At 36.9% G+C, this 25,736-nt stretch overlaps 2 protein-coding genes across 7 annotated transcripts in view; one reads left to right on the top strand and one right to left on the bottom strand.

The window, feature by feature from the left end:
- The window catches only part of mcph1 (microcephalin 1), a 58,800-nt gene that overhangs the window by 7,819 nt on the left and 25,245 nt on the right, over window positions 1-25,736 (bottom strand). The window lies entirely within an intron of this gene.
- angpt2a (angiopoietin 2a) lies at window positions 5,858-24,810 on the top strand. Its single transcript, XM_088609564.1, has 9 exons — window positions 5,858-6,768; window positions 14,593-14,748; window positions 16,158-16,279; window positions 17,302-17,534; window positions 17,840-17,967; window positions 19,944-20,045; window positions 20,465-20,631; window positions 22,029-22,159; window positions 23,227-24,810. Exons 1-9 carry the CDS (start codon window positions 6,493-6,495, stop codon window positions 23,385-23,387), a joined length of 1,476 nt encoding a protein of 491 aa, XP_088465690.1. The 5' UTR covers window positions 5,858-6,492; the 3' UTR covers window positions 23,388-24,810.

The following is a 25,736-nucleotide window of genomic DNA, read 5'->3' as shown; positions in this document are numbered from 1 at the left end:
CTGCCTGCCGGGACAGGCTCCTGCTCCCCCACGGCCCTGAACTGGTAAGCTGGCTGGTGAAGTCGGCAAGGATGTATCCATAAAGATACAGTCCACTGAGAGGAAGCTTCTGGGGGGACTTGAATTAAACGTTTTATTCATTGTTCTTGCAATCTTTGCAGAAATTTGACTTATATGTCCCATAAAAGTGTTCTGTTTGCAAATTCAAGTTCTGATTCCAATATTCCCTTTAAAGTGTGCATACACCATTTGTCAACAAAACTAGACATCATCAGACGGGGGTGAACACTTTTGCAATGCACTGTATATATATATATTTCACTCGGCTTTGTGCAGGGGCTAACTTGTGTTATAAAGGCAAACGTTATGCTGGAAAAAAACAATTTTGTGTTCTGAAAAATACGCCCAAACATATTGACAAAAGCGGTGGAAACATTTGCTTGTGTGCATGTGCATTTATATATGACAAAACTGTGCTATCAGTTATTGAATCAGCATTAACGGATGTTTCTCTGCCTGGAGTGAACAGCTATCAGAGACACCCAGAGTTCATAAAATGTCAAACAGGATGAATCTCTCTTGAACACCTGCTTTGATAAACAGTTTAATAATTAGCCACGATGGGACATTAAAAAGACAGCTCTGGATGTTATTCATTCCACTTAAAATAGATCAGTGTGTAATTTCCTTCCTTCTCCTTCTCTCCAATAAGCTCAAAGAGGCTCATGCGCAAACAACTTGAGCACATCGAGCACAGGATGATTCAACTAGCACCTGAGCTAGTGCTAGATTTTGCATGTTGTTCTTTGCAATTACATGATTTTCCTCTCTTCGTCAGTGCCAAACAAGTTACTTTTTCTTCACAAATAACTTATTGCATCACTTCCTGTAGCTCCAGTACTTGTGGAACTTGTGGAATCAGTGATATTCTAAAATATAAACGTCTTGTAGAATATAAATTTTACTTGTTTAGAAATTATATCTAGAAAAATGCACAACTTAAAATACTGGGATCAATCTCTAGTTTTCTCTTACTTAAATTAAAAAAGCAGTAAAAAGGAAGTTGTGAAAGTGTTTACTTTTATTGTGTTATAAATGTATGTGCAGAAATGTACAAAGATCTACTGTATATAATATTCAAGTAAAATAGCAACATCAAGTATCAGTAATGAAAAATTCTCTTCTTAAAAATCCCTTCACCAAAGCATATGCAGACAGGCATTATAAAATGTTTAACTGGATGTGAGATGGATTTGAAAAATGCCACCAAGTTTGTTTGAGAACACAAATCACATTTAACATGATGACAGTTTGAGGCAGAGTTTTAGATTGTTACCAGGTTTGTTTCTTTTTCCACATGCAAGGGGTGCTTTGTAGTGTTTGAGAAACCATTTGTCTACTTCAAACAACTGATGATTCTGGGGAGGAATCAACATATTTTTGATACTTTTTCTAAAGGTATGCTGGCTGGTGCCACACCAATACAATTTATCATATGCAGGATGTTGAACATATGATTTTGTTATAAAAAAGCAAGAAGAAAACAAATTTAAGGGCACTCAGGTGATACTATATTGAATTATTTGGTGTAATTCTTCTCGGGTGTTTCCATTAATTATTCCAATTCAGTGTTTTTCTGTGAGTAACATACAATTCTTAAACACAATGCTTCAATTAACTACACACAACATGATTGAGATGATCAAAATAGATAGCTGAGTAAGTACCAAAGGCGCCAGACCAAAGTTGATTTAAAAAAAAACATTTTAATTTCTGCATTTTCTTGACTTACTTTAGAGTTTAAATGTTTTATGTGAAACTAGTATGTATGTTGCAAAGTCACAAAAACACAATTCACAATTATTTTCTGTTATACTGTAATTCGTATCAATGTTCTGGTTGTACTGAAATAATTTCCTCTCAACAGTAACAATTAAATACAAAGACTTTCTGTTGCAATCAGGTGCTCAATTTGTGTAACTGTACAGGAAGGAAAGACACAGTTCACTTTACTGATGCAATTCATTTCATATGCAAAACAACTTAAAAGAAAAGAATAAATAAACAAAACTACACTTAGACAAAACTGTGTGTAATGTGTGTTCTCAGGTGCTCAGGGGGAAGTTTGAAATCAGAGGTCGAAACTATAGGAAGATTCATGGTTGTGAAAAATATGAAAGATCCTTAGGGATTGTGACAAAACATCCTCCTAGCACATTTATTTCCCTGCAAACAAATGTTTTCTCTCTGAAGTCTACTCTTTGATAGACTATTGCAGTTCCAATGTCTGAAAACAGCCTGAGTAATAGGCTACCAGTTCTGACTTCAAAAGTAAAACCCGAGATGAAGGTTTTTAGAGGGTCAGTAAAAATGTTTCATAATAGTTTTGTCAGGAGAGTCCTAAAGTAACTGGATACCGGTCACCTCAAAAATAAGTATTAAATGTGCCCCAGAATTAAAGTGTTTCTTTTGTTGCAAATGTTTAGCAAGTGAAAGTGTTTTGAAACTATTTAATTGTTTAATAATTGTTTAAAAGCAACATAATAGCTTTTAATAGAGTTATAATATAATAGAGTTTTCTGAAAGCAGCTCTATAACACTCAAGTTAACTGGAGTTATTGCCAATAATGAAACTTGAATTACAAGTATGACAAATATATTTCCAGACACTGGGTGTATTGCTTTTTACATATGCTGAGCATAAAAATGTCACAAGTCTGTGTCTAACTTATCTCTTTCAATTACAATGTTTTCTTCACCAGGGAATAAAAAAATTAAACTTACACAAATGGGACTGTTGTCTCTTGTCAGGCTGTATAATGTATGACCTTTGCCACTACATCAGAAACCAGACACAGCCTTTCATACATTAGCCCAAAAGGTTAATATATACCAGCCATGCATAGAAAACACTTAATGAAAGTACTGCTTAAATCAACAATTATTTACCATTGTAAGCATATTAAGAATAATTTTACTATAATCACCCAATTACTGATATAAAGTCATCATTCCACACGGTATCAAATATAAAACAAAGGGGTTTAAAGTACAACCGTTATGCTATGCATTAAAAAGCATGTAAAGGCAGCACATATATACAAATTTAACATTTTCATATACATTTATTTCATATTAAAAAAATCCATTTCGCTTTTAAACAGTGTGATTGTTGGGAAAAAAGGGAAATACAATTCGAGCTGTTTCACAAGTTACAAAGTATGTCTCAAGCCTAAATTTTGCAACATCATAGTACACATGTAGCTTGTCAGAAAGCATTTTTTTCTAATTCATTTGGCGCTTTTACTGATTTCTTGGTTTAGTACTTGCTTTCTGTGGCTCGGCTTTCTTTGCTCCCCAAAGCTTTTTGTTTCCTTCTGAACACAGCTTGGCACCAATCGGACCATTCAAGAACCAAAAAGTAACATACAGAGGGCTTTCCTTCATGTGGGAGTGGAAAACAACCAGTTGCTAAATGGACTTCAAGTGATTTGAGTTGGCAATCTGTATGATACAGGTCAAGCACAAAGTCTAGGGGCTTGCTGGAAAAAACTGAGCCCTTGTACAGAAGCCAAGGAGAAAATCTCCTCCATGTACTACAAATATGGCTTTCTGCACATGTTTCCTAGCAACGTTTGTGACTTTTCTACTTACTTCAGAGGACTTGAGCCTCATCTTATCCCTGAACCCTTCAGTTTTATATACAGAATACAGCAAGAGTCATACTCTTCTAAGAAAGATAAAAGGAACATTATGTATTCTTGGGACATGTCTTAAGAAACCAGATTTTGTGCAAAGGACATGTATAACACGAACCCCCAGAGCAGAAAAGCAGACGACCACTACTGGGGCTTAAAAAAATAAACATGACTTTGTATTCAACTTTTTCAATATCAGTCAAATTTCTGCAATTCTGCATACACTTGAAAAGATTGACATTATTGAATGCATAACTTTTCTATTGACATAAACATTTGAGTGTGCTGTACCAGTAACCATTGCCTCTTTGCGATTTCATAAAATCCCAAACTATTATTCTCTTTCAGAGGAAACACTTTTCCTATTCCTCACAGATGACAGAAGGAGGATATGCAGTGCATTTCTAATTTTATATAGACTGACTTGTTACACAAATCAAAATTCTTGACTTATCTGCAGTAAAATGACCAAGCCTGCATCACATACATATCTGTAGCCCTTTAACAGGGACCATGAGTAAGCAAGAAGATACAGCACCTCAGTGTAATAGCCTGGTACTTACTTTCTGATTCAGCACTGCACATGAGGTGATAGTATTTTTCTAATCCCACGTAGAAGTATGTTAATGTATCACAGCAGTCATGCTTTGACAGGCTGTGAGAGTATAAGGCTATGCCAGTTATTAATGCAACATCTATAAAATGAAATGAACACAAATGAGGATAGGTGAACAAAGGTATTAATAATTTTGCACAACAGTTGCTAATAGTTTTAGTTACTTTCTAAAACAGGCAAAGAAATTCACAGGCATAGCAAGTGCATGTTGAGAAAAGTTAAGTGTAAGCCATTGCAAATAGACATGTAAATTTTACACAAATTGATTAAAAAAAGCTTGACTTTGTATTTCTTATCAATAGTAGTGAGTTCATTGTCTGTAGTTGTCACAAACCAAAAGGCTCTGAACAAGTGAATAAAGAGGAAGCTCTTAATCTTTCAGTAGTAATGGAAAGCAGCTGTGCAGCAGTGAACACATGGACTTTCTTTATGGTGTATTTCAGGTTACAGACATGCAGAAGCCTGCTATTACAGCAAATGACACCATTATCAGGTGAAGAGGAAACCAGCTTTCCTGTCAAAGAACGTTAAGATCTTTTTGTCGGTAGGTTTGACATATACCTCAATAAAAACCTCAGATTCAGGATGAAGAGCAGCTTCATCATAACAGAAAAAAAATAAAATGGAATTAAAATGATCATTAACATAAATGGAATAATCTCCATTGTTTAGGTAAATGGGTAATGAATAAAAAAGGCTGTTTATGCTAGTAATATATTGATGTGCTTCTAACCGTAATTTGTAAACAGATTTTGACAGCAAACCAAGCAGCACTGAATGGCAACTCTACAGGATGTAGGGGACAAGGCCTTGACCTGAGGAACATCCTCCAAAATATAAGGTGGGAAGTAGAGAAAACAACATTATCTGCCAGCAAATTGCCCTACATTTTAATACACGAGACCAGACATACACAGCACGCTCCTTCACCAGGAACACTGCGGACTTTTCCCCACACTAGAACTGCAAGCAGGTCATGTTTTCTACATGCTGACTGGATTTCTTTTAGGTCCATCGTCAGCTGCTTGCTTCTCCCCTTGCAATCCGAGAAAATCTGTAGAATTCCCTGATTGAGAAATCAATCTCCACAGGAAGCCCATACAAATCCCTAAATGTAAATAATTAGTGTCTGATGTTAAAAAAGCAGCTATCCCAGAGGAGAGGGGCAAACTTACTATGACCACAGAGGTCCATGTGAACGGATTAGAAACGGTTATTTTAGGCTATTGAGAGGCTTGGCATCAAGTAAAACGACATAAGGCAAGGAGGCAAGCTTTTTTAATGCCTTCTGATTCCTTAGCTGGCTACTCTCTCCTTCTGTAAACAGACTATTTTCTATAACAAATTCCAGAAACAGCCACCACAGACCGGCACTGAAAAAGCAGGAAATCGGAGCTAATGCGACCGAAGAATTCAGCTGTAGAACTCTGAATAGAGTGAGTGACAGCTCAGAGACCCCCCCACTTAAACAAATGCCTCTGCTTTTGTGGTTAAGTGAAAAAAAGCTTCCCGCTCACAGTTCACGGCAAGAGATGCACAGATATCTGCGATTGCAGGGTGTGCTGGAAGTATGCAGACACAACCAGGATGTACTCTGGATACCAGTCCCCAGGAAAATGCTTGTTAGTTTTTTCTTCCTTATGTCTAGGATTCAATCTCCAGCAGAACTGGCATTCAGGGGTTGCAACGGGAAGCCTCTAATTGGTCTATTTACTCCCAAACGACTGGTCTGTTCTTCGCAGCATGAGGGAGACGACACTACTCTGACATATCTGTTGTCTGGCTGGTGACCTCCTCCTTTAGAATGAGAAGTGACAGGCTGTGGGAGGGGTTAGAGCTACACACAATTCCATCTCCTCTCAGCTAATCATATAAGAAATTGCAGTTGAATCAAGATACCAGGGGTTGCTAAAAGCAACAGCAGCAGGCAACTTTTAATCAGAGAGCAAGAAATTTCTGCCAGAACAAGGAGGGTTTTTTTCTGTTCTTGTGTGAGTAGAAAGACACTGACTACGGGAAACAAGTACAAAAGGCTGGCTTCAGAAGGAAGATCTGTGTAATATTTAACTGAAGGACTTTAAACTTGAAGTGAAAGAAGCGCCGCATTAAAAAAGTCAATATTTAGTGACTTGTGTCTTGTTCTGTGGTAAATTTCAACCCAGAAATTCAAAAAAAAAAATGTGGAATACCTGTTTGTTGCTTTTGAGTTACAGTCTTGCACTGGGGACAGGGTACAAGAAAGACGCAGACAGCACGGGCAAGAAACAATACCAGATTCAGAACGGCCCGTGCAGCTACACATTTCTGCTACCTGAACAGGACAACTGCAGGACCTCGGCTAACACCTACACAGGCAACTCACTGCAAAAAGATGAGCCAGCAGAATATGAGTCAGTGCAGAGGCTGGAGCAGCTTGAGAACACCATGGAAAACAATACACAGTGGCTCTTGAGGGTAAGGCAGGGTTACCTGCAAACCACTACATGTTTCCTTTGCACAAGTGTAGCATGAAAGAAATACAGAAAAGCAGGTGTGGAGCAGACAGTTGGTATACATCAGTAGCAGTTTCTGGGAGATACAGATTTAATATATTCCTCTGGGTTTTGAGGTGTACTGCACTCGAGCATGCGTTTTTCTTTTTTCAGTACAAGTTTATAGCATATAACCATCTGAATGGATTTTCTATTGATTTGTCTTTTAAAGAAATGTTTTATAAAACCATAGTTACCCAAGAAAGTATGTGGAGTTTTAAAATTGTGTTCAGTATTTTAGACAAGACACAGAATTCCTGTCCCATGTTTAGTCTGTTTTCTGCTCCTCTAGGAATTAATTTTTAGCATTAAAGTCATCCTCCCATGGCTGACTATAATAAACTTAGACAGCATTTTGAAACCTGCTGATTCAGAGCCTAAACAGCAAGCAAACTATTTCAGGTTCTTACAGATAAAAATCTCACTCATCTGTCCACGTCAGAGCAGTATTTCATTTATAAAATGAAAACACAAAGGAATATCTATAACAAAAATGAAAAAACAGATGCTGTTAAGATCCAGAGAAAGAAAACCTACCCCGAACGACCCCTGTATTTGTACAGCAGCTGAACCTACAAGTGTAAATTCTGAATACTGACATTTTAGAAGTTTCTGAGCAACAATTTTCATAACTTTTTAACTTTAAAAAATCAGTAACAGAGCAACACTGGTATTATATGTATATGGAACTGTTTAGTTTGCAAAGAAATAGAAAATTGTCATGTTGTGGAAGTTTGTATGTTTCTATTATTTGTATGAGAGAGGTTAAGGAGAAAAAAGTTTCAGTTTACTGTTACTGCAGTGTTTCATTGCAAAAGAAAAAAATATAGACGACACAAGATCAACTAATTGATTCTTAATTGATCATAAAAGAGCAGTTATTAAAATACATAAAATAAGTAATTTTTATTTAATTTTTGTTTGTGTAGACACAGAAACATCACAGATCTCTCTAATTCTATATACAATTGCAATGCAATGGTTAAAAAAGTACAAACCATCTTGTGCATTTGAGTAAAGTTACGGGTACTTTGATAATGTCACTTTGATCATCTTAATGTGCAGTTTGAAGCAACACATTTTTTGGCCATGACCATGACACAATGATTGAAGAGTGAAAAGATTAGTTTAATGCCTGCTTCCCACCTGCTCCTATCCTATCTGTAGCATCTAGGCTGTGAAAAAGAAAACTGAAAAAGGCATTGTTCTTCTGGATCGTTATGACTGTTTCTTTTACTTGACCCATGGCACAAGTAGAAAATCAAGCACAGCTCATTCCAAGGAGCAGAAAAAATCCTGGCATTTCTGTTATCGGCTGGCATGTAATCTATTTCAGATCATTCTCAAAGGATGTCATGCTTGATTTTGACTCTTTAGAATCTGTCTTAAGGATAAACTAAAGACCTCATTACTCATTACTAAGCTTAGGGGAAACTGGCCTCAATAAGCTTCAAATCTTTGGGAGCGTGTGATTTAAGAGTTCCTGAAAGTCTTAAGATTTCTGAACTGTCCAACACTGTACTGAGCTGAGATGGTTTTCTTTCACCGATTTTAGAAGTTCTGACAATGCCTTTATTAATCCTTTAAACTTACATTAAACTAAAATCAGTGAATCATTAATATGGGAAAACATTTCTATAAAACAATACAGAAAAAAGGTTTGATTTCCATGGTCTGGTCTCACACGACTTGCTCAAAACAGTGACAGACATATTTGTAGTAGTTCTGAATGAACTAGCTCATTATTCCTTTATTTAAAGGGAACCTTTAAAGATGTCTTGGCTGGTGGGCAATAGGGCAACATCTAAGTGTTAAATCTGAATGAATAAGAATGTATAGTGAACAAAGATACATCTGAGCTTTAAGGATACAGACACCCTACAAGTGCTTGAGGAGTGCCATTGAGGAACAAAGTCTCCATACAGGTATTTGAAGGAGAAATGTGTGAAGGCATCTTTCAGTTCTGAATTGTCAAAGAATAATGTGGATGCAGGGCAACCTTTTTTTCTAAGCATTAGATTGATGACTAGAGCTACACAAAAGAGTCATGAGGATTATAAATCTTTATAAAGATCAGACAACTTTTACTTTTTAAAATTCGGATCTGGACACAATCTGAAACCATTTCTGTTGAGAAGAAATTCCTTTAATACAGATTTAACTCATTCACCCTGCTGGTGTTTCACATTGCAAGAGAACAAAGTGCATCTATATTAGCTTGTGGCTCAAGCTTTTTATAATACACAACCGGAAAGCTATTGGAATGTCATTTAGATTTATGTCACATCAAAGACGATGTCAGAAGATCTGTAAGTAGAAAACAGGACAGCAAAGGACCTTATCTTCAATCAAACAAGTAATAGACAGTAGTTTTTTTATTTAGTGTTTTCCTCCTTATATGTGGGAATGTTTTGAGTCACCATGATCTATAATACAGAAAATTGTCACAAGTGGTGTGATGGGGTGTTCTACAGCCAAATCTTTTTCTTCAATGAACCCAGGCAAAGGGGATCTGTCTGAACAACCACATCCAGACTGACAATTGCTGGAGTATTGCTGAAACCCAAACTAATCCTCAGTTTACAGGCAGAACCCATATCGGTTCAGCAGGTCACACCTTGTCCTAAGCTTAGAGCATCAACTTCACAACCAACACTGGAAACTGACTGTCTATCCCAGCACATGCGGTTGACTGTAATACAGCATTATTAATAATATCAATAACAGCTTCTCAGGTCTGCAAGTTCATTATGACACTCACTCCCTCTGGGGTTCTAGAAACTTCCAATTCTTTATTTTACGAAATTGCAAAAGGTACTGTTCTTTTTGTTTTCTTCTTTATCTTAAATAAACAAGTACAAAAGAACATTCTACATCCTATATCAGAAAAAAATAGAATACACCACTAGGTTCAGTTCATGAGATTACTCTTGAGACTTAAAAAATGGAACATACTGAGGTCTTTTCCTCTGTACAACATGAAATATAACTTAGAAAAGGAAAATCTTGTAAATATTTTTCCCTTGCTCTTGGGATTTTGTTAATCACACAAGAACTGAACATTTTAGAAGAACTAACAAGGAACATTTATTATCTTTAAAATAATTTACAAATAAAAGCGAATGCATGGAAATGTCTCCTATACGGCTTTTGTTGCGAGTCGTTCATGCTCTATGGCTTTCTGGGAATAAAATGCTGAGAGAAAGTCAACTATATTGCTTCTTTGGACCAGTATAATGGTCCTCTGTTCAGTAAATTAAGCCTTTATTGCTTCACGACCTACAGCTCTGAAGCTGAATTCACTTTAAACAAGGGTGACTGAAGAGAATAACTGAAATGTAATTAATCACTGTCCAGGAAATACACCCGTAACTTCGGTTACATCCACTATATTTTAAGTGCATCTATCAGATTATTTCAAAGACAAATATTGATATTACATATTCTCTATGACTTAGCCTTTAAGGCTATATTACTGTTAGTCAGAACTAATCTAGAATTCAATGCACATTCAGCAGTAATTTATTTATGCTGTGTGCTTCATGCTGGTTCTATCATAACTTAGTGTGACAACACAAATATTGTAGAATTCAGACATGAAATAATTCCACCAAACTGGATACAACTTTTAGTTGCATTGATTTGCTTTGACATGAATCACACCTTCACCAAAAAATCTTAACACCTACTTTACTAGCAAAAAGTTTTACAAGTCTACAGTTGCTATTCAGCAATTACTTTAACACCTTCATACCGTTTACTTTCGATCTCACAATCATGCTTCTTCACTTTGAGTCACTGATGGCATTGCTAAAAAGTTATAAAAACAAAAAGGAGAGAAGTTCTTCAGACAATCGAGTCTAAAACCTTGCTTCTCTCTACACAATGGCCCAACTATAAGGTCTGGTAGTCCTCAATACTTCACTGTATCTATGCTACAACTAAAACATGCCAACTGCCACTGTGGGATTAAACCTTTTATTGATATGACCCTTTTCAACTAACATTCTTTATTTCCTTTCTAAGACAAAAACTATAATACAACTATTCATATTAATTAATAAAAATGGTAGGGCATGTTTTAAACAAAAAGGAAAAACTCTGCATTACTTGTAATGAGGGGGCTATTTTCTTAGGCTGAAAACATCTGTTTCATGGAGAAAAAATGGCTGTGTTAGAAATAACGATTTGTGACATTAACTGTGATTTATAATGATGTCTTTGAACCATGATGTATTTACTAATGCTGTTTGGTTCAAAGAAAGAGGCATCCACTTGTCAGCTCTCTGGCATATTACCACCCTCATTATCTGAGTGAACAGGACAAAGGCTGTAATTTTAAATGGGCCATTTCAATACTGTAACAGTGCAGAGAAAATTATTGCCACCCATTGACAAACTGTACTCCAAAAAACAACTGATTTGCTGACCCTGAGATTACTTAAACCCTCTAGGTGACACTAGTGCAAAACTGCTGTAGCAATTCATTAATGTGCCAGTTAACTGAAATGTCAGTCTGGCTGCATTCTTTTCAGAGAATCTGGACGATAAACAAGGCATTTTAAGAAACAGCCTCTGAAATGTGGAGTCTGTAAACAACTGATTAGAACATTAGCACTCACAGGAATGTCCTGCTCACAGATCCCAATACAAATCTTCCATCCCCCACGTGTCTTCAGAACTAAGAAAACAAAACATCTAAGGCAAGGCAAACAACAACAACAATAAGCTTAATTACAACTTCTGTCAGATTTGCAGGTAGTGAATTTGATATTTTTCTATAAAACTAAATCATAGCTATACCTTCCCGATATTAAAAGGCATACTGTACTTAAAACACGTCTGTGCTGTATTTCCCCTTTAAATCGACAGCATTAAAAACTTTTCACATAAAGGATGCAACATGTCACTCATCAGCCTCATCCTGTTTGTTAGTCTTTTGGTCCAATTGGCATTGTTTAACCCTAGATGAAAAGCACAACACACTCAGGCTTTGATAATCTGATACACACTGCAGCCTCTCTCCGCACACGATCTACAGAAACCACAATCAGGATGTATTTTGCTACACAATTTGCCTTGGACAGAGGCAGCTGTTTTCAGGATAAAATTCAGACAGCAGTTATACCTCTCCCTTATCGGTGGATGATCTAAAAGGAGTAGGAATACAGATAAGGAATGCAGAAAAGCTTAGCTAAGGGATCATATTGAGTAGAGTACTGTATGTAAGGACTAATGTCACAGCCTTCTCAAACATTCTCATCAGCACTGAATGTTTTTTTTTCTTTTTTCCTGACAAACAACAGAAGCCAGTTGGGACTTCCTGTTTCAATCTTCAGAGGCAACAAAATGTAAACTTAATTTTCAAGCAGCATGGACTGTGACAGGCTAATTCTCCCGTCGCCTATCTCTCATGAGAAATTCCGCATTGGGCAGAGTGAAATACAACTGTGTCGTGCCGTGTGCTTGCACTAAAGCTTCCATAATATCCCAGACGATTGAAGATTGAAGATAAAGCCCATTTAAAGTTTAGTTTGGTTATAGAACACACTTCTGCACATGAAACATTCTAAGCTAATATTCTGTGTAATGTTGCATAACATCCATTCTAGAAGATTCTTTTTAGCACTTCACTGCATGTACTAAATGTACCAAAAAAGCCTTTCATAAGTATTCCTGAAATTGACAGCGATTTCATAATACCACTTCTACAACCCTGTTGACAATACTAAATCAATTAGTCATGTTTCAGTGATTGGTTCAAGACTTTCTAAGTACAGAGGAAATTAAAAACAGAAGTTGAATGTTGGTTTTGGCACCACCTTTCCTAAAAACAGATTGTAAATATATATTTCATATAAGTTAAGGGTTTTCTTTGAATTGCAGGTACAATTAGACTAGATTTTCTTAGAATGTGCCTTTCTTGGGGAAACAGATCTTTCATCAGATATTATACTGAGAAGTATCATCACCATCCCTGTCCACTTATACAGCACTGAATTTGGGTTCTCTTTTTAATTTAAAAAATAGAAATTTGATTAAATAACTTTCATGAAAGTATTTGAATACTTTGAGGCAAAATCTAATGCCATCATAATAAAAAAAAAATCTATACCGAAAGAAAATTCATGAATGCTTCTCTTAGTAGAACAAACTTTCCAAGTGCATTCCTTTAAAATGTCAACAGAGACTGTTCTTTCTTCTGAATATAAATCTGGATAAAATACAGAAGTGCATTACTTTTGCTTTTCAAGTAATGTCATTTTTTTCCGTTCATTACAACGTTGAGATGAACCCACAATTTATTCATGCGGTATGGTGAACAGCACACATACAACACCTTCCTATTTACTGGGTAATACAAGAATCCCAGTGGATCTGCTAATACAAGGTAAATCTGGGTGAAATGACATGATATGCGAGAAAGGCCTGGAGCATACATACTTCCTTTACATTTAAACTTTGGAAAAATAAATAAAAATAGCTAAGATACTTATGGCTAACCACCCTATTAGTAAGTAATTAGTGAAATAAAGGTAATCTTCTGAGAATTCCTCAACCACCTGTGTTCACATTTACATGATTTATAATTAAAAATAACATGCATATGAACACATCAATTTGAACAGTTTTATTCAGGAATTTAATTTCCTGCCAAAAGAATGTGTTTTAAATAGCTTAGGTCCTTATTGAACATGACAAGTATAACCCCCTCTGCCTCTTTTCAGGGCTATGACCTTCTAGCACGAGATCTTGTTTCCAAATATCCTGTATTTAATACTATTATAGACTTAGATTAGTTTTCTTGACATAAAAGGACATGTTGCAGTCTGGAACAATTTATAAGTAATCCTCATAACATACGAACTCCTCACAGACAGCACCCCAGGTGCAGAATTGAACCCAGGGCCACAGGGCCACCTGGCAGCAATGCTCACCACTGCGCCACTAGTATTTAAAAAATATACTAAATGCTAAAATTCTACAGTTTGCATTAGATTTACACAAGATATAAAACAGTATTTAATCAAATAAATAATTTCTATTGTATCTATTTTTAAATAAGAAATAGAAATGTTAAAATTCAACACAGTTACAATATTGAAAGACATATCCTTGCATCTTTTTTTTTAACTAACTGGACTAGTTCTGGAAACTTTGGGAGGCTTCAGACGAATCTTAGGAGCCACCCACTTTGACAAGTCTCTTCCAAACAGACACAGACGTCTGGAAAAGTGTTCTTTCATTAAATACCAGTATTATGGGGGAGAATTCAAGACCTTAAGTGTCTAGTGTTTTACCTTCTTCAGTTATTCATACATTTACTTAAAGCTTTAGGGAATTAATTTTTCTTATTCAATAACACATGCTGGTGAAATTTTTCACTCTACATTTGAACTTGACATAGATTTGATGGAGCACAGGCGGTATTTTTAGGGTTTCAAACTTTTAGCATCCCCTCTGAGAGCTGGAAGCCCATCTGTAGAATTGCACTTGATGGTCTATAAATACAATACCAGCTCCTTCTGGGACAAGAAGACACTTAATGTAGTCCCAGATTTCATAACAGAACAATAAAGTGCAATAAAAGAGCAATGACAGGCAACACACCATCCTGAAAGCTATCAACATCAAAATTCAAGTTTTCCAGCTGTATTTCAGGCATCTTAACCTAATTCCCCAGGCACTGTATGATTTAACTGTTTCCCCAAATTCATTATATGATTTTTATGTTGATTTGCTGCAGCTTGAAAATTATATTCAAGAAAACATGAAGCACGAGATGGTCCAAATTCAGCAGAACGCAGTGCACAACCACACAGCCACTATGATTGAAATTGGAACACACCTGTTGAGCCAGACAGCAGAGCAGACCCGCAAGCTAACCAGCGTGGAGGCCCAGGTAAGACGGATGGAGACCATACGTGATGTCTTCTTTTCACACAGAACCTTCTCAAGCTACATGTTTATTCAGATGCAATGAAGAACTTCAGATGCACTTTTTAACCGTTTCCAATGCCTTAAATGCAGACTCGCTCAGTCCTTTGGGCCACGTTCCTATCTTTTCAGTTTTTGTTCAGAAATACTATCAAGAAGTATCCTTGGACTGAAATGCAGAAACTTTTCTCAAACCAGGAACTGAGAAAAGTAATTTAAGGACACATTACCTCACCTGTTTCAGAGCTCTGTGAAGCCCGATTATCTCTCATATCCTGAGCTTTTATTTTTTATTCTTTTATATGCAACTGTGTCTGTGATGTTTTCACCTCACCATCCTATTTCATTTGCACTTTATCCAGCTTAGTAGAATGGCCTTGAAACACATCCAAGTCTTACTCTCCTTGAAGTACAGTATCTATATCTCAACTTAAAACTAATATAAAAACAAAATGTTTCCAATGAACAATAAATCTAAATGATGGTGCAGAGGAGCACTGTTTTCTTAAGAGGACTCCACACTAAGAATCTGTTTTAATTTTCTTTGCCGACAAGCTGTTTTTTTCTTAACATGAAATTACAACAAAACTTTTACCCTGTATAAAAAGTGACGCTCGGAATTTAATACTTCTAATTCACTATTGTTTTGTAATTAAAATAGCTGACATAGCAAGTAAACCACCAATTCTGGATACTCATAGGTACAGTACATATTAACCTAATGACTGTTGGTTTCAGAACAAACTAGTCTATATATATATAAAATGATTAAAAAATATCCCAAGACTTACTGTAAAGTACAACCGTATCCCTATTCTTGGTCAATGTTAGTGATGCTGCACTGAAATTTTCACATGACACCACATTTCTCAGATCGTGAAAGCCAGCTCAAGGCTTAATTGATAACATAAGGAGAATGACTGAATTACAGCTCTCTGACGGGCAATAATATTTGGCACCTTTCCTCACTGCTTTCTTGATGTAAATCAAACTAGAGAGCTCTGCCAGGCACTTGCACTGCCTTTTCCTTCCAAGAGCTCCAGCAGATCCAGAAGGACTACAGTGCCTGGTGACTGTACGAGTGTTTCCGAAACTGTCGGTATGAAGGGAAAAATAGGCAGATGTCAGAAGGTATTACATAAATTGAGCCTCAGAGTAATTTAATTTGTGATTAAGGATGTTTTGTTTAATCAAACTAAATCCACAATTGAAATATTACATTATTTTCAAATTTTGAAATAACAAATGACGACATTGGAAAAAATAAAGATCGAAACAAAATGCTTTTGATCTTGTTCTAGAACAAGAGAAATCTAAACTGAAAAGTTTTTTTGAAAATAAAAACAGCACAACTTGTTCTCTTCTTCTCTTTAGGTTATAAATCAGACGACAAGACTTGAACGTCAGCTCCTTGAAAACTCCCTCTCCACAAGCAAACTGGAGAATCAGATTCTAGTCCAGACGAACGAAATCAGCAGCCTGCACGAGAAAAACAGGTAGGCATATTCAAAGCCATCAAGCCTGAGGCGAAAGGTCAGAATTTCACATTTTCAAGAATCTAGCCTGTTTTTATTTTTTACAAGAGGTTTTTCTACTATTAACTTTTAAAATAAAGAAGATACAAGAAAGTACTATATTTAAGGTTTAACCTTCTGATATGGTATATTATACAGTATATGCGAGCGTAATAAATAGTGGAGAGTGCACATTGACTTTTTTTCTGTCAAAGTTTTAAGCTAAGAGTCTCATCTCAGTAGTAGCTTCCCATTTCCCTTCCATTTTGACTAAATGACTCTATTCATGCCAGAATCATTTAATGCCCATATAAGCTGGAGTCATTTTATCAGTTTAATTACCATATTTCCCTCTGGTAGTATCAAAGCTCCTGTGTGTACTGTAGCTCAGTGTGTAATTCTATCCTTTCACAAAGTTGTTTTTTAGGAAAATGTGTTAATAGTACAACAAAACAGGCTATGCCTTCAACTTTTCCTTTACTTTGCATTCTTGAAAAGAAAAGCACTTGCTTAACACGCATCATGGTGGCAAGATCAAAGGGGTTCTGGCAGACAAAGTCAAGCTCCTAAGAAAAAACTGTGAACGTCTGCTGAGAGATTTTATTTTAAAAATTAAATGCGGTTTCCCTGATGGAACTTTTCTTTCACCTCTGGAGATCTGTCTTTAAAGACATTCATGACACTGAGTCCGGATTTCAGAAGAAGGTGGGAGGCTGAATAGTTTAAATCTACGGGGAATAAATCAAAGTCTTCCAGTTGCAGAACACAAGCTTTAAGGTCAAAATGGGGGAAAGCTTTTTTTCCTTTTCTATGAGGAGCTGCAGTGCCCCCCCCCCTTTAAAAATATTTTCTTTTCTAATGTTTTCCAAATCCGACTGCAGAGAGCTTCTGAAGCGAGTTTAGCAAGGGGCTGACAGGAGCGCTCAGCTTGTTTGAAATCAATGAATGCCCAGAGAGGAGGGGCCAGGCCCCTCGTTCTTACGGCCCCGCTCTCCCTGTCCTAGCGCCCTGGAGAAGAAGGTGGAGGAGATGGAGGGCAAGCGCGGGGCCGAGCTGGCGTCCCTGCAGGAGGAGAAGGAGCTGCTCCAGCAGCTGGTGCAGCGGCAGGGCGCGCTCATACGGGACCTGGAGCAGCAGCTGCTGGCGGCCACCTCCAACAACACGGCCCTGCAGAGGCAGCAGCAGGAGCTGATGGAGACCGTGAACAGCCTCGTCTCCACCATGGCGGCCCCACGCAGTAAGAGCCTGTCCAGTGCCACTCCTCAGTCCTGTTCTGGCTTTGTATTCCCGGCTCACAAACGACTCGGAAGCATGTCGGACAGCTGTTTGAAAGTTGAAACCCAAGTAGAAATTCCTAAAAACATCCCCACAGACAGCAGAGCAATGCTGTATATTGAGGTTCCTTCTTCTTTTACATATATCAAGATTTATTATTATGAGAACCATGGGATTTATAAGGTACTATTATACTTTTAATGGAATTCAAAACAATAGCAGTAGTGGACAGGAAACGACTGTTAACAGCATATTTCTCCTTTACAGTCAAAAAGATTGCTGCCGTGCCAGAGGTTCAACCTCTCTATAAAGACTGCGCTGCTGTCTTCAGGTCTGGAAAGACGAACAGCGGTGTCTATTCACTGACTCTCCCCAACACCACCGAGTCTGTAAAGGTACTGTAGGCTTTGACATTTCTCTCCAATAGTACTGCCATTCTGTTCTACGTTAAAACTGGGGACGCATGTCCTCTAGTGATCCTTCACTAGTGATAATCTAACTAGGTTAAAGATGTTGAAAGAAATGGCTGAACACACTGAGGTCAGTAAGACCAGTTACGGGAAAAATACTCATGTTTAAGGTATTTAGTAATTATGTAAAGATTAATTTCACGCTGAGAAGTAGAAAAAAGAAAAACAACCTGTGTCTGCTTTTTGGCACAGCTGAAACATTTCCAGTCATACACCTATAGCAGCTTCCCCATTTAAACCTATTGAATAATTATGGCACTTACGGAGCCTGGATTCTAGAAATAAGATATGAGAAATGAGGCCTAATTAATGATGAGGCCTGTTAAATGTTCTTACTCTGTTACTGAGGCTGACTTGCCTCCTGAATCAGAATTACAGTTTTCAGATAAAGCATTCTTTCTAAACAGCACAGCTTACTCTCATGAAAGGAGGTTTAGATTAGTTCATATCATGTTACCCTAAATCAAACTGCAATGATAGGCATGCCACAAAGGTTATTAATAAAAACATTAATTTTGTCCTCTAATGCAAGAATTATTATTTCATTCTTAAACACTTAAGAAAAAAATATCTAAAAAGAACATCAGGAACTCTGTGATTTCAAAGACAAAACAGGGTAAAGCCAGTAAAAATGCAGTTGTAGATCTATTATAATCAAAACACACAGACTAACTTTCTGTACATCTTAAAGCAAGTAATCAAATGCAGTCAGCGCTTTATAATGAAACTGCCCTTTAAATGCAGCCTGTCCTGTATTATCTGGTATCAATTAAGTGAGCTGATAAAAATCAGTTAAAAACTATGGGCAGTGAAATAGTAACTGTTAATCTTTAATTCTAATTTTTAAACCAAGTATTTGTTAAAGAGGAAAAAAAGATGCTTTCTCAGCAATTTCTTGATTTATGTTTGTTATTACTTAGGGGTAAGGAATTTAAAATATAATAGACGCGCTGCTCTTTCCCATGAACCTCGGCTACTTGTCCGCCTGTCTGTCAAATTGTGTCGGAGGATGTGTGCTGCTGTAAACTTGACACCTTGCTGGGGGATGCCCACAATTACTGGAACCTGAGCTTTTAGCCATTAACATCTTAGGGAAATTGAGGAGTCCTTATTAAAAAGAATGACTGGTTTTCTCTGGCAATTTTTCGGTAAAATCCAACTTGGTAAATGCTCTCAATAAAGACAATAAAAACACATTTTTTAACAGTAGCCTCATTTTGCAAATGACAAAAACAACATTCTGTACTTAGGAAATCAGTTTGCAAAGGCCATGTTTTGCACAAAACATACAGACCTCTACTGTAATCAGAGACCCTTTCATTTGGCTGGTTTAAAGGCTTCCAAGTGACAATATTACAGCTCTACGAAACACCACAAAATGCTCTGACAGTGAGCCCCCGGTCTGAGACACACTAGTAAAGTTAAGAGAGCTGCACCTGTGGCACCTGCTAGCTATTTTCCAACATGCAGTCACCACCCAAGCTGAACAACTTGTATGACCATTATGTTCACTCCTCTATAAGCAACATTAGCTCCTATTCTAGTTTATCAAACAGGAGTGACAAATTAATTTTGCATTCTCAGCAAATTTCTGCCAACATAAAGGTAAAGGGTTTCAAACCATCTTAGAGGGAATAAATTAGTTTTTCACACCCTGGGGTCATTTTCATACATGCCTCAGCCCAGAAACCCATCTCCTTGGATACCTTTCAGAAGTAATTAATTGCTTTTAGCTTAAGAAAAAAAAAACTTGAAAAAAATCAAAGTAGAAAAAAAATCTATTATAACGTTACAATAAAAGCAAATCAGGAATGCACAGCCTATTGCATTGCTGTAATTACATTATTTTTAAAAAAGTGCTGTATTGGGTTTATGTTTCTGTAAACTCTTGTCTCCTTCAGGCATACTGTGATATGGAATCCAGCGGAGGAGGCTGGACCGTATTCCAGCGTCGTGTTGATGGCCGCATTGATTTTCACCGCACATGGAAAGAGTACAAACTGGTAACGCACGATTATACATACAGTGCATAGATTCCCAAGTGCGGACATGTACTACAACTGATCCCTGAAATGTCCTGCTGTTATGTGCCAAATCCCTGTTCAGCTGTCAGTAGTTTGACAGAGATTTCATACGATATGACCAGCGCACTTTGATATGACATACGATATGACTTTCATACGTGGACCAGCCCTTAGGGCTTTGCACTCCAAAATGAAGAGTCCTGGGGTCATGCAAAATAAGAAAAAAATTGCTTTACCCTAGTTTATGTTATGGTAAACACTCATCAAACACATAATGAACGATCTTGTCATTAAATAACACCACACAAACGAATTCCTTACTTACTGAATTATAATATGAAAACTTGATATTGTACTGATAATGAAGTCCGTTAATAGGAGATCTTTGTTTTAATTAGGGGTTTGGAGACCTTACTGGGGAGCACTGGCTGGGAAACGAGTTTGTGTCGCGACTCACCAATCAACAGCCCTACATCCTCAGGATTCATCTAAAGGACTGGGAAGGGAATGAGGGATATTCACAGTATGACCAATTCTATCTCAGCCCTGAGGCCCAGAACTACAGGTCAGCACCGAAATTCTTCTGCTCTCTTATGCTTGTGCAAATTCTCTCTCTTGGGTTTATCCATAGTTGACAGTAGTGCAAGTACTGTATTTATTGCTGCTGTCTGAAAAATAAAAACAGATGCTGTGGCATTCCCAATTTCTCACACATTTTAATAAAAAAGCAATAAAGGAAAAAAAACAGGTTTTGCTAAAGGTCAAACTTTAAAACAAGAAGCACGAGAAACCCAAAGTTCTATGTACCATTACTCACATGACTTCAAGAGTAGATTGAACTCATTAAGATCATTACCTGTACACCTTCAATGCTAGATTTAAATGATTAAGCTTCAGACCTAAACCTCATCTGTGCCTATACGTCTTTGGAAATGTTAAAGTGATTGATCATCTGACTTGGACTTCATGTTGGTACAATTTTTAAAAACTAGTACGCAACCTTTTATGTTGACTATGAAAACTAATATCAATCTAAATGTGGTACACAGTTGTCAAGGATCCAAAACAAATATTTTGCCATCTGGAAATGTTTAGGATCTTTAACACAGAAAAAAGAACACATAGAATTGTTGTCCCTTCTATGACAAAGTGAAGGTCTTAAAAGATATCAGGGCCATGTATTGGAAAATATGCTATGTATGTTCTTTATTTATTATACACTATTTTTTATGAAAACCTACAGATATTATGACCTAAGGATTTGCCAACTTTAAAAAAATTGGATATATTACATTTGTGCACACTCTTGATTGTAGTGGGCTTTAAATAATTAACTTGTGGTGACATTGAAAGTGTAATTTAAAACAATTATTCAAAATTACTTCCCTCTTCTTTTGCCTGTGTTTAAGCTGTATCGTGGATAGAGATGATGAATATCGGTTAAGATGATATCTTTACCTAATCACCTCCTTTAAAGTACATCACAGACTAAAGTTTACAAAACAGAAGACAACCTTCATAAGCAATGAGCAGCTTTCATGCCTCACCTAGCAGTCAATGGCTTGTGTGGACAAAGTGTGCTTTAATCTTCCAAAGTACACAAGAATGACCAGAACAAAAAAAAAAACTTGTGGAGCTAAAATCACCAAAAACAAACACAAAAACCCGCTGACCTCATTGAAGCTGAAAAATCCTCACTGGGAACGAGCGCATGGAGACAAAGCTGCTTAACCGAGTCTTCTTTCTGATTCGATTTCATTAAATGCTGTCAGTAAAACAAGTTTTTCTCTGTGCAGTTCTTTATTGACACTGCGAAACTTGTATTGTAAAAGTTTATGATGATATGTGATGTAAACATGTGAGCAAGCCTTAAGCGTTTTGACAATTTTGCATCAATTTCTGCAGCATTTGAAACGGTGGATTTCCGCCTCACATTGTTTTTTTCTCTTTTCAATAATACAGGATACACCTTAAAGGCTACAGTGGAACAGCAGGCAAAATCAGTAGCCTTGGTCAGCCAGGAAGTGATTTCAGTACAAAGGATGCAGACAATGACAAATGCATTTGCAAATGTTCACAACTAACGACAGGAGGTATGAGCGGTTTCATTACCTCATCGTGCTGCTCTCCCCTCCCCCCAGCCTGCCGCTGTCAATATCTGCAGCTTGTTTTGAAGACAAGATGCAAATTCTGTTTCATGCGGAGTTACTGTACTCACTGAACAGTTAACTCCGAATGTTGTGTTTCCACACTTGGCAACCCCCCCAGAATCTGCAGCAGTTGAAAAGAATATAACATTTTTTGCAGTTGGGTCAGGACTCTTGAGCAAAATTAGCTTCGAGTTAATCACTGATCCCCTCTTTTGGGAATTTCAGGCTTTCCAAAGCCTGACATTAATAGTCTGGGAACGACAGAGTTTTGCTAAACTAGCAGGGGTCCTCCTTCAGCCGAGCCTCATTGAAAATATTCTACATTACAACCTGCTCTCAGTCCTCTTTCCAGCAGGAGAGCCCCACACGTCCGCAGCTGAGCTAAGTAGGGTCAACAGTTTGGAATTTAACCCACTGAAGGGTTATTACAGAAAAAAACCCCACACAATGGGAATTAACAGGGATTACCAACAGCATATTTTGATAACAATGATTGAGACAATATGGGAGGGCCTTCATTTTTTGCTACAATAAAAAAAAAAGTACTCAAGCATTTCTGGGGAAAACAGTTCCTTCAATGTGACAGTATTGCTAATATCTTTTGAAATGGACTTTGATGAATTATTAGAGGCTGAGTGCTGAGTGTGAGCCAACAAAAACAGCTTGCCTCACCTTGTGTATATATATCACTTATCATGAATTAGACATTTCTGCCTCTTGAATTTAAACCGAAAAACCTCAGAGACTACAGCTGCAGTGGAGTCAGACCAACTGAGCAAACGAACAGTAAAATGTATCATTAGAAAACTGATAACTGGGCAGGAGTGTGGTTGGTTCTCCTGCTCTAAACAAACATTTGTCTGCAAGAAGCAAGTGAAAGCGTGCTTCTCCCTGAGTTTATGACACATACTCACTTCTTGTATACACTACACAAAAGTTCACTTGTAATACTTAAAATTGGTTTTCTGCCACCACTTCTCAACATATCCTTTATTTTCTTTTCTCCTTAGGCTGGTGGTTCGATGCGTGTGGCCCTTCAAATTTGAATGGAATATATTATCATCTGGGACAGAACACAAATAAGTTTAACGGAATCAAATGGTACTACTGGAAAGGCTCAGGCTATTCACTGAAATCCACCACAATGATGATCAGACCAGCACATTTTTAATGGTTGTTCCACTACTGACATTTGATACAGCTTGATGTAAATACTTTTTCCCCCTGTCAAGATATGACTGCAGCATTTTTTACTTCTAAACATTTTTTCAGATCGTCATATTTAAACAGTTTACATTTTTCAGTTGTATCCACAAAACGTTTGCTTTGCTTAAGGAAGATGTTATGTACACCCAGAAGATGGAAACATTTTCAACGTTTCCCTCACAAACATTGAACTCTGGACTATGGCTGTACATACTTTGGAATCCAACTCAGCCAAAGGACTACAATGGGTTCAACTATAAATCTCTTTTTTATTTATAGATAACTGGAACTGTGAGAGACTCTTTAACATATATATATATTTTCTAACAACTTGATAACTAAAGTTTGGGAAACTGTCAAGAGTTTTCACTGCCTAACTTTAACCCAGTTCTTAGATACTGTAACAGAAGTGATCAGCTGTGAGAGAGGCTTGTGGCCCTGCTATGGTGTTGAAAACCAGATAGAAACATCTTTTAGAAAAAAAAGTCCTTGCTGTTTGTTATTATTTAATTACAGGAAAATAGTTAAATACTGCAAAGTGTTGTTCTGGATGGGATGTCAAGCACAAGCTATAAACTGCAGACCGAGTTCATATTCTATTGTTTAAAATAAAATCCTTGTTGATCGATGCACCTTTCACCTCACCATGCAAGAGTTGCTTGTAAACAAATTTTCACATTTGCAAAGTAGTAACGTGGGAGACTTCAGTGCTTCTTACAGACACCATTGTATCAGAATAGCTCATTTCCAGCTCTGCTTGGCATTTCATAACAGAATAACGGGACGGGTGATGACGGTGAGCTTGTTTCCGGATTCTTTACATCAATTATTTTTGCATGTATTGAAGTGCTACCTTTAATTTTAATGGACATTTTTTTAAAAAGAAAGCTATCACCATTATATTGGGAAGATAAGTACAGTGGGATCAAGACATTTCTGACTATTCTAATATATAACCAGTAAATTAACAGTATTTAACTAGAATATCTTAAACTGCGTCTTCATTCAAACGATCCCAACAAACGATAGTAATAAATACCTATTTTGATATTTATGAATATATATTATACATAGTATAACATATTCCCATTGCAATGTAACACGCACAAAACAACAGAAACAAGTAACAGCGATATTTACAATGTTTTTGGCTGATCATTTACAAGCAGTATGGAATTATGTAAATAAACATTTATATTGAAATGTCAATAATGAAAGATGCACTGTTTTAAGGGATTTGAAAAATATACTATGAAACCTTAACCATTCTTTCTCATGCGTCTCTCACTAACAAAAGCTTCATGTGGACTCCAATTAGTATCTTATGCTGTGTCCATGCATGATCCCACACTGCTAAACATGAAAGAAATAAATTGCTTTGAAAAGTGTCCTGGGAGTGAAACACTGAATGACATTCGGCACATTGCCTGCTGTTAAATGCAAAAAACAGGAACCCGCTGGCTGCTCATCATCCTCTTTTTCTGCAGGAAGTCGCACAAAAGCTCGCTCTCAATAACGGATTTGTAAAGCTGAGAGTCCTGCTTTTATTGACGTATGAATCCTGTACCAAATTAAGCAACAAAGAGCATTCCTACAGTCTGCTTTCTAAGTGAATGCCCTGCTCAATGCTGGATTCTGTTCCGACTACCATAATTACAGTAAAGGTGATCATTAGTGGGTTCCACATCAGAAAATGGGTGCTTTTTATTCCTGTCCTCATTCATTTATTTTAGAAGAAACATGACAAGAGGTTTTTAAAATTGGCTGTATTGCTGACTGAGGAGAACAGATGCAGGGAGACGATGACTCATGAATGAAGGAAGGCAGGAAAAGGTAACTTCCAGATATGACAGAGGACACCGGTGAATAAATACATAGAAAAATTAATGAATAGCAATAAATGTAACTGGCTTCCTCTTCAATTCATTAAGCTAGCTTTTAAAAATAACATCTGAGGAATGAGATGCAAACAAACTACAGGAAGTATGTAATGATGACCTAGTATCACCAATTGGCTTAAAAAAAACTGAAAAAGCATGTTTTCAAATCACTCAATATTACAACTTGCATTACCCTTGGTCTGATCAATAATAAGAAATACATACATTAAGAAAAACTGGAGACAGTATTTTTGGGGTTTAATAACTTAACTTTTTAGAGTATAGTTATATTGACATATTAAAATATGTATATGAAAAAACAACCACCAACTGCACCCATTTTGAGCATTATGCATGTTCATAAAGATTGTAATATATTCTGAAAAAAGACTGCGTGAAAAATATTGTTGCGCATTGCAATGTGTATTTTCTTC

Source organism: Lepisosteus platostomus, chromosome 17 (genome assembly GCF_059453375.1).
Source record: "Lepisosteus platostomus isolate fLepPlt1 chromosome 17, fLepPlt1.hap1, whole genome shotgun sequence".
In the NCBI taxonomy this organism is placed as follows: domain Eukaryota; kingdom Metazoa; phylum Chordata; class Actinopteri; order Semionotiformes; family Lepisosteidae; genus Lepisosteus; species Lepisosteus platostomus.
Note: the sequence above shows the minus strand (reverse complement) of the source record. Positions and strands in the feature narration are given on the sequence as shown.

Excerpts from the sequence above, each read along its gene's own strand:
- angpt2a (XM_088609564.1), top strand. The coding sequence starts at position 6,493 with ATGTGGAATACCTGTTTGTTGCTTTTGAGTTACAGTCTTGCACTGGGG. Across the intron at positions 20,632-22,028 it reads CCTGAGGCCCAGAACTACAG|GATACACCTTAAAGGCTACA; the intron begins GTCAGCACCGAA and ends TCAATAATACAG. Across the intron at positions 22,160-23,226 it reads TTCACAACTAACGACAGGAG|GCTGGTGGTTCGATGCGTGT; the intron begins GTATGAGCGGTT and ends TTTTCTCCTTAG.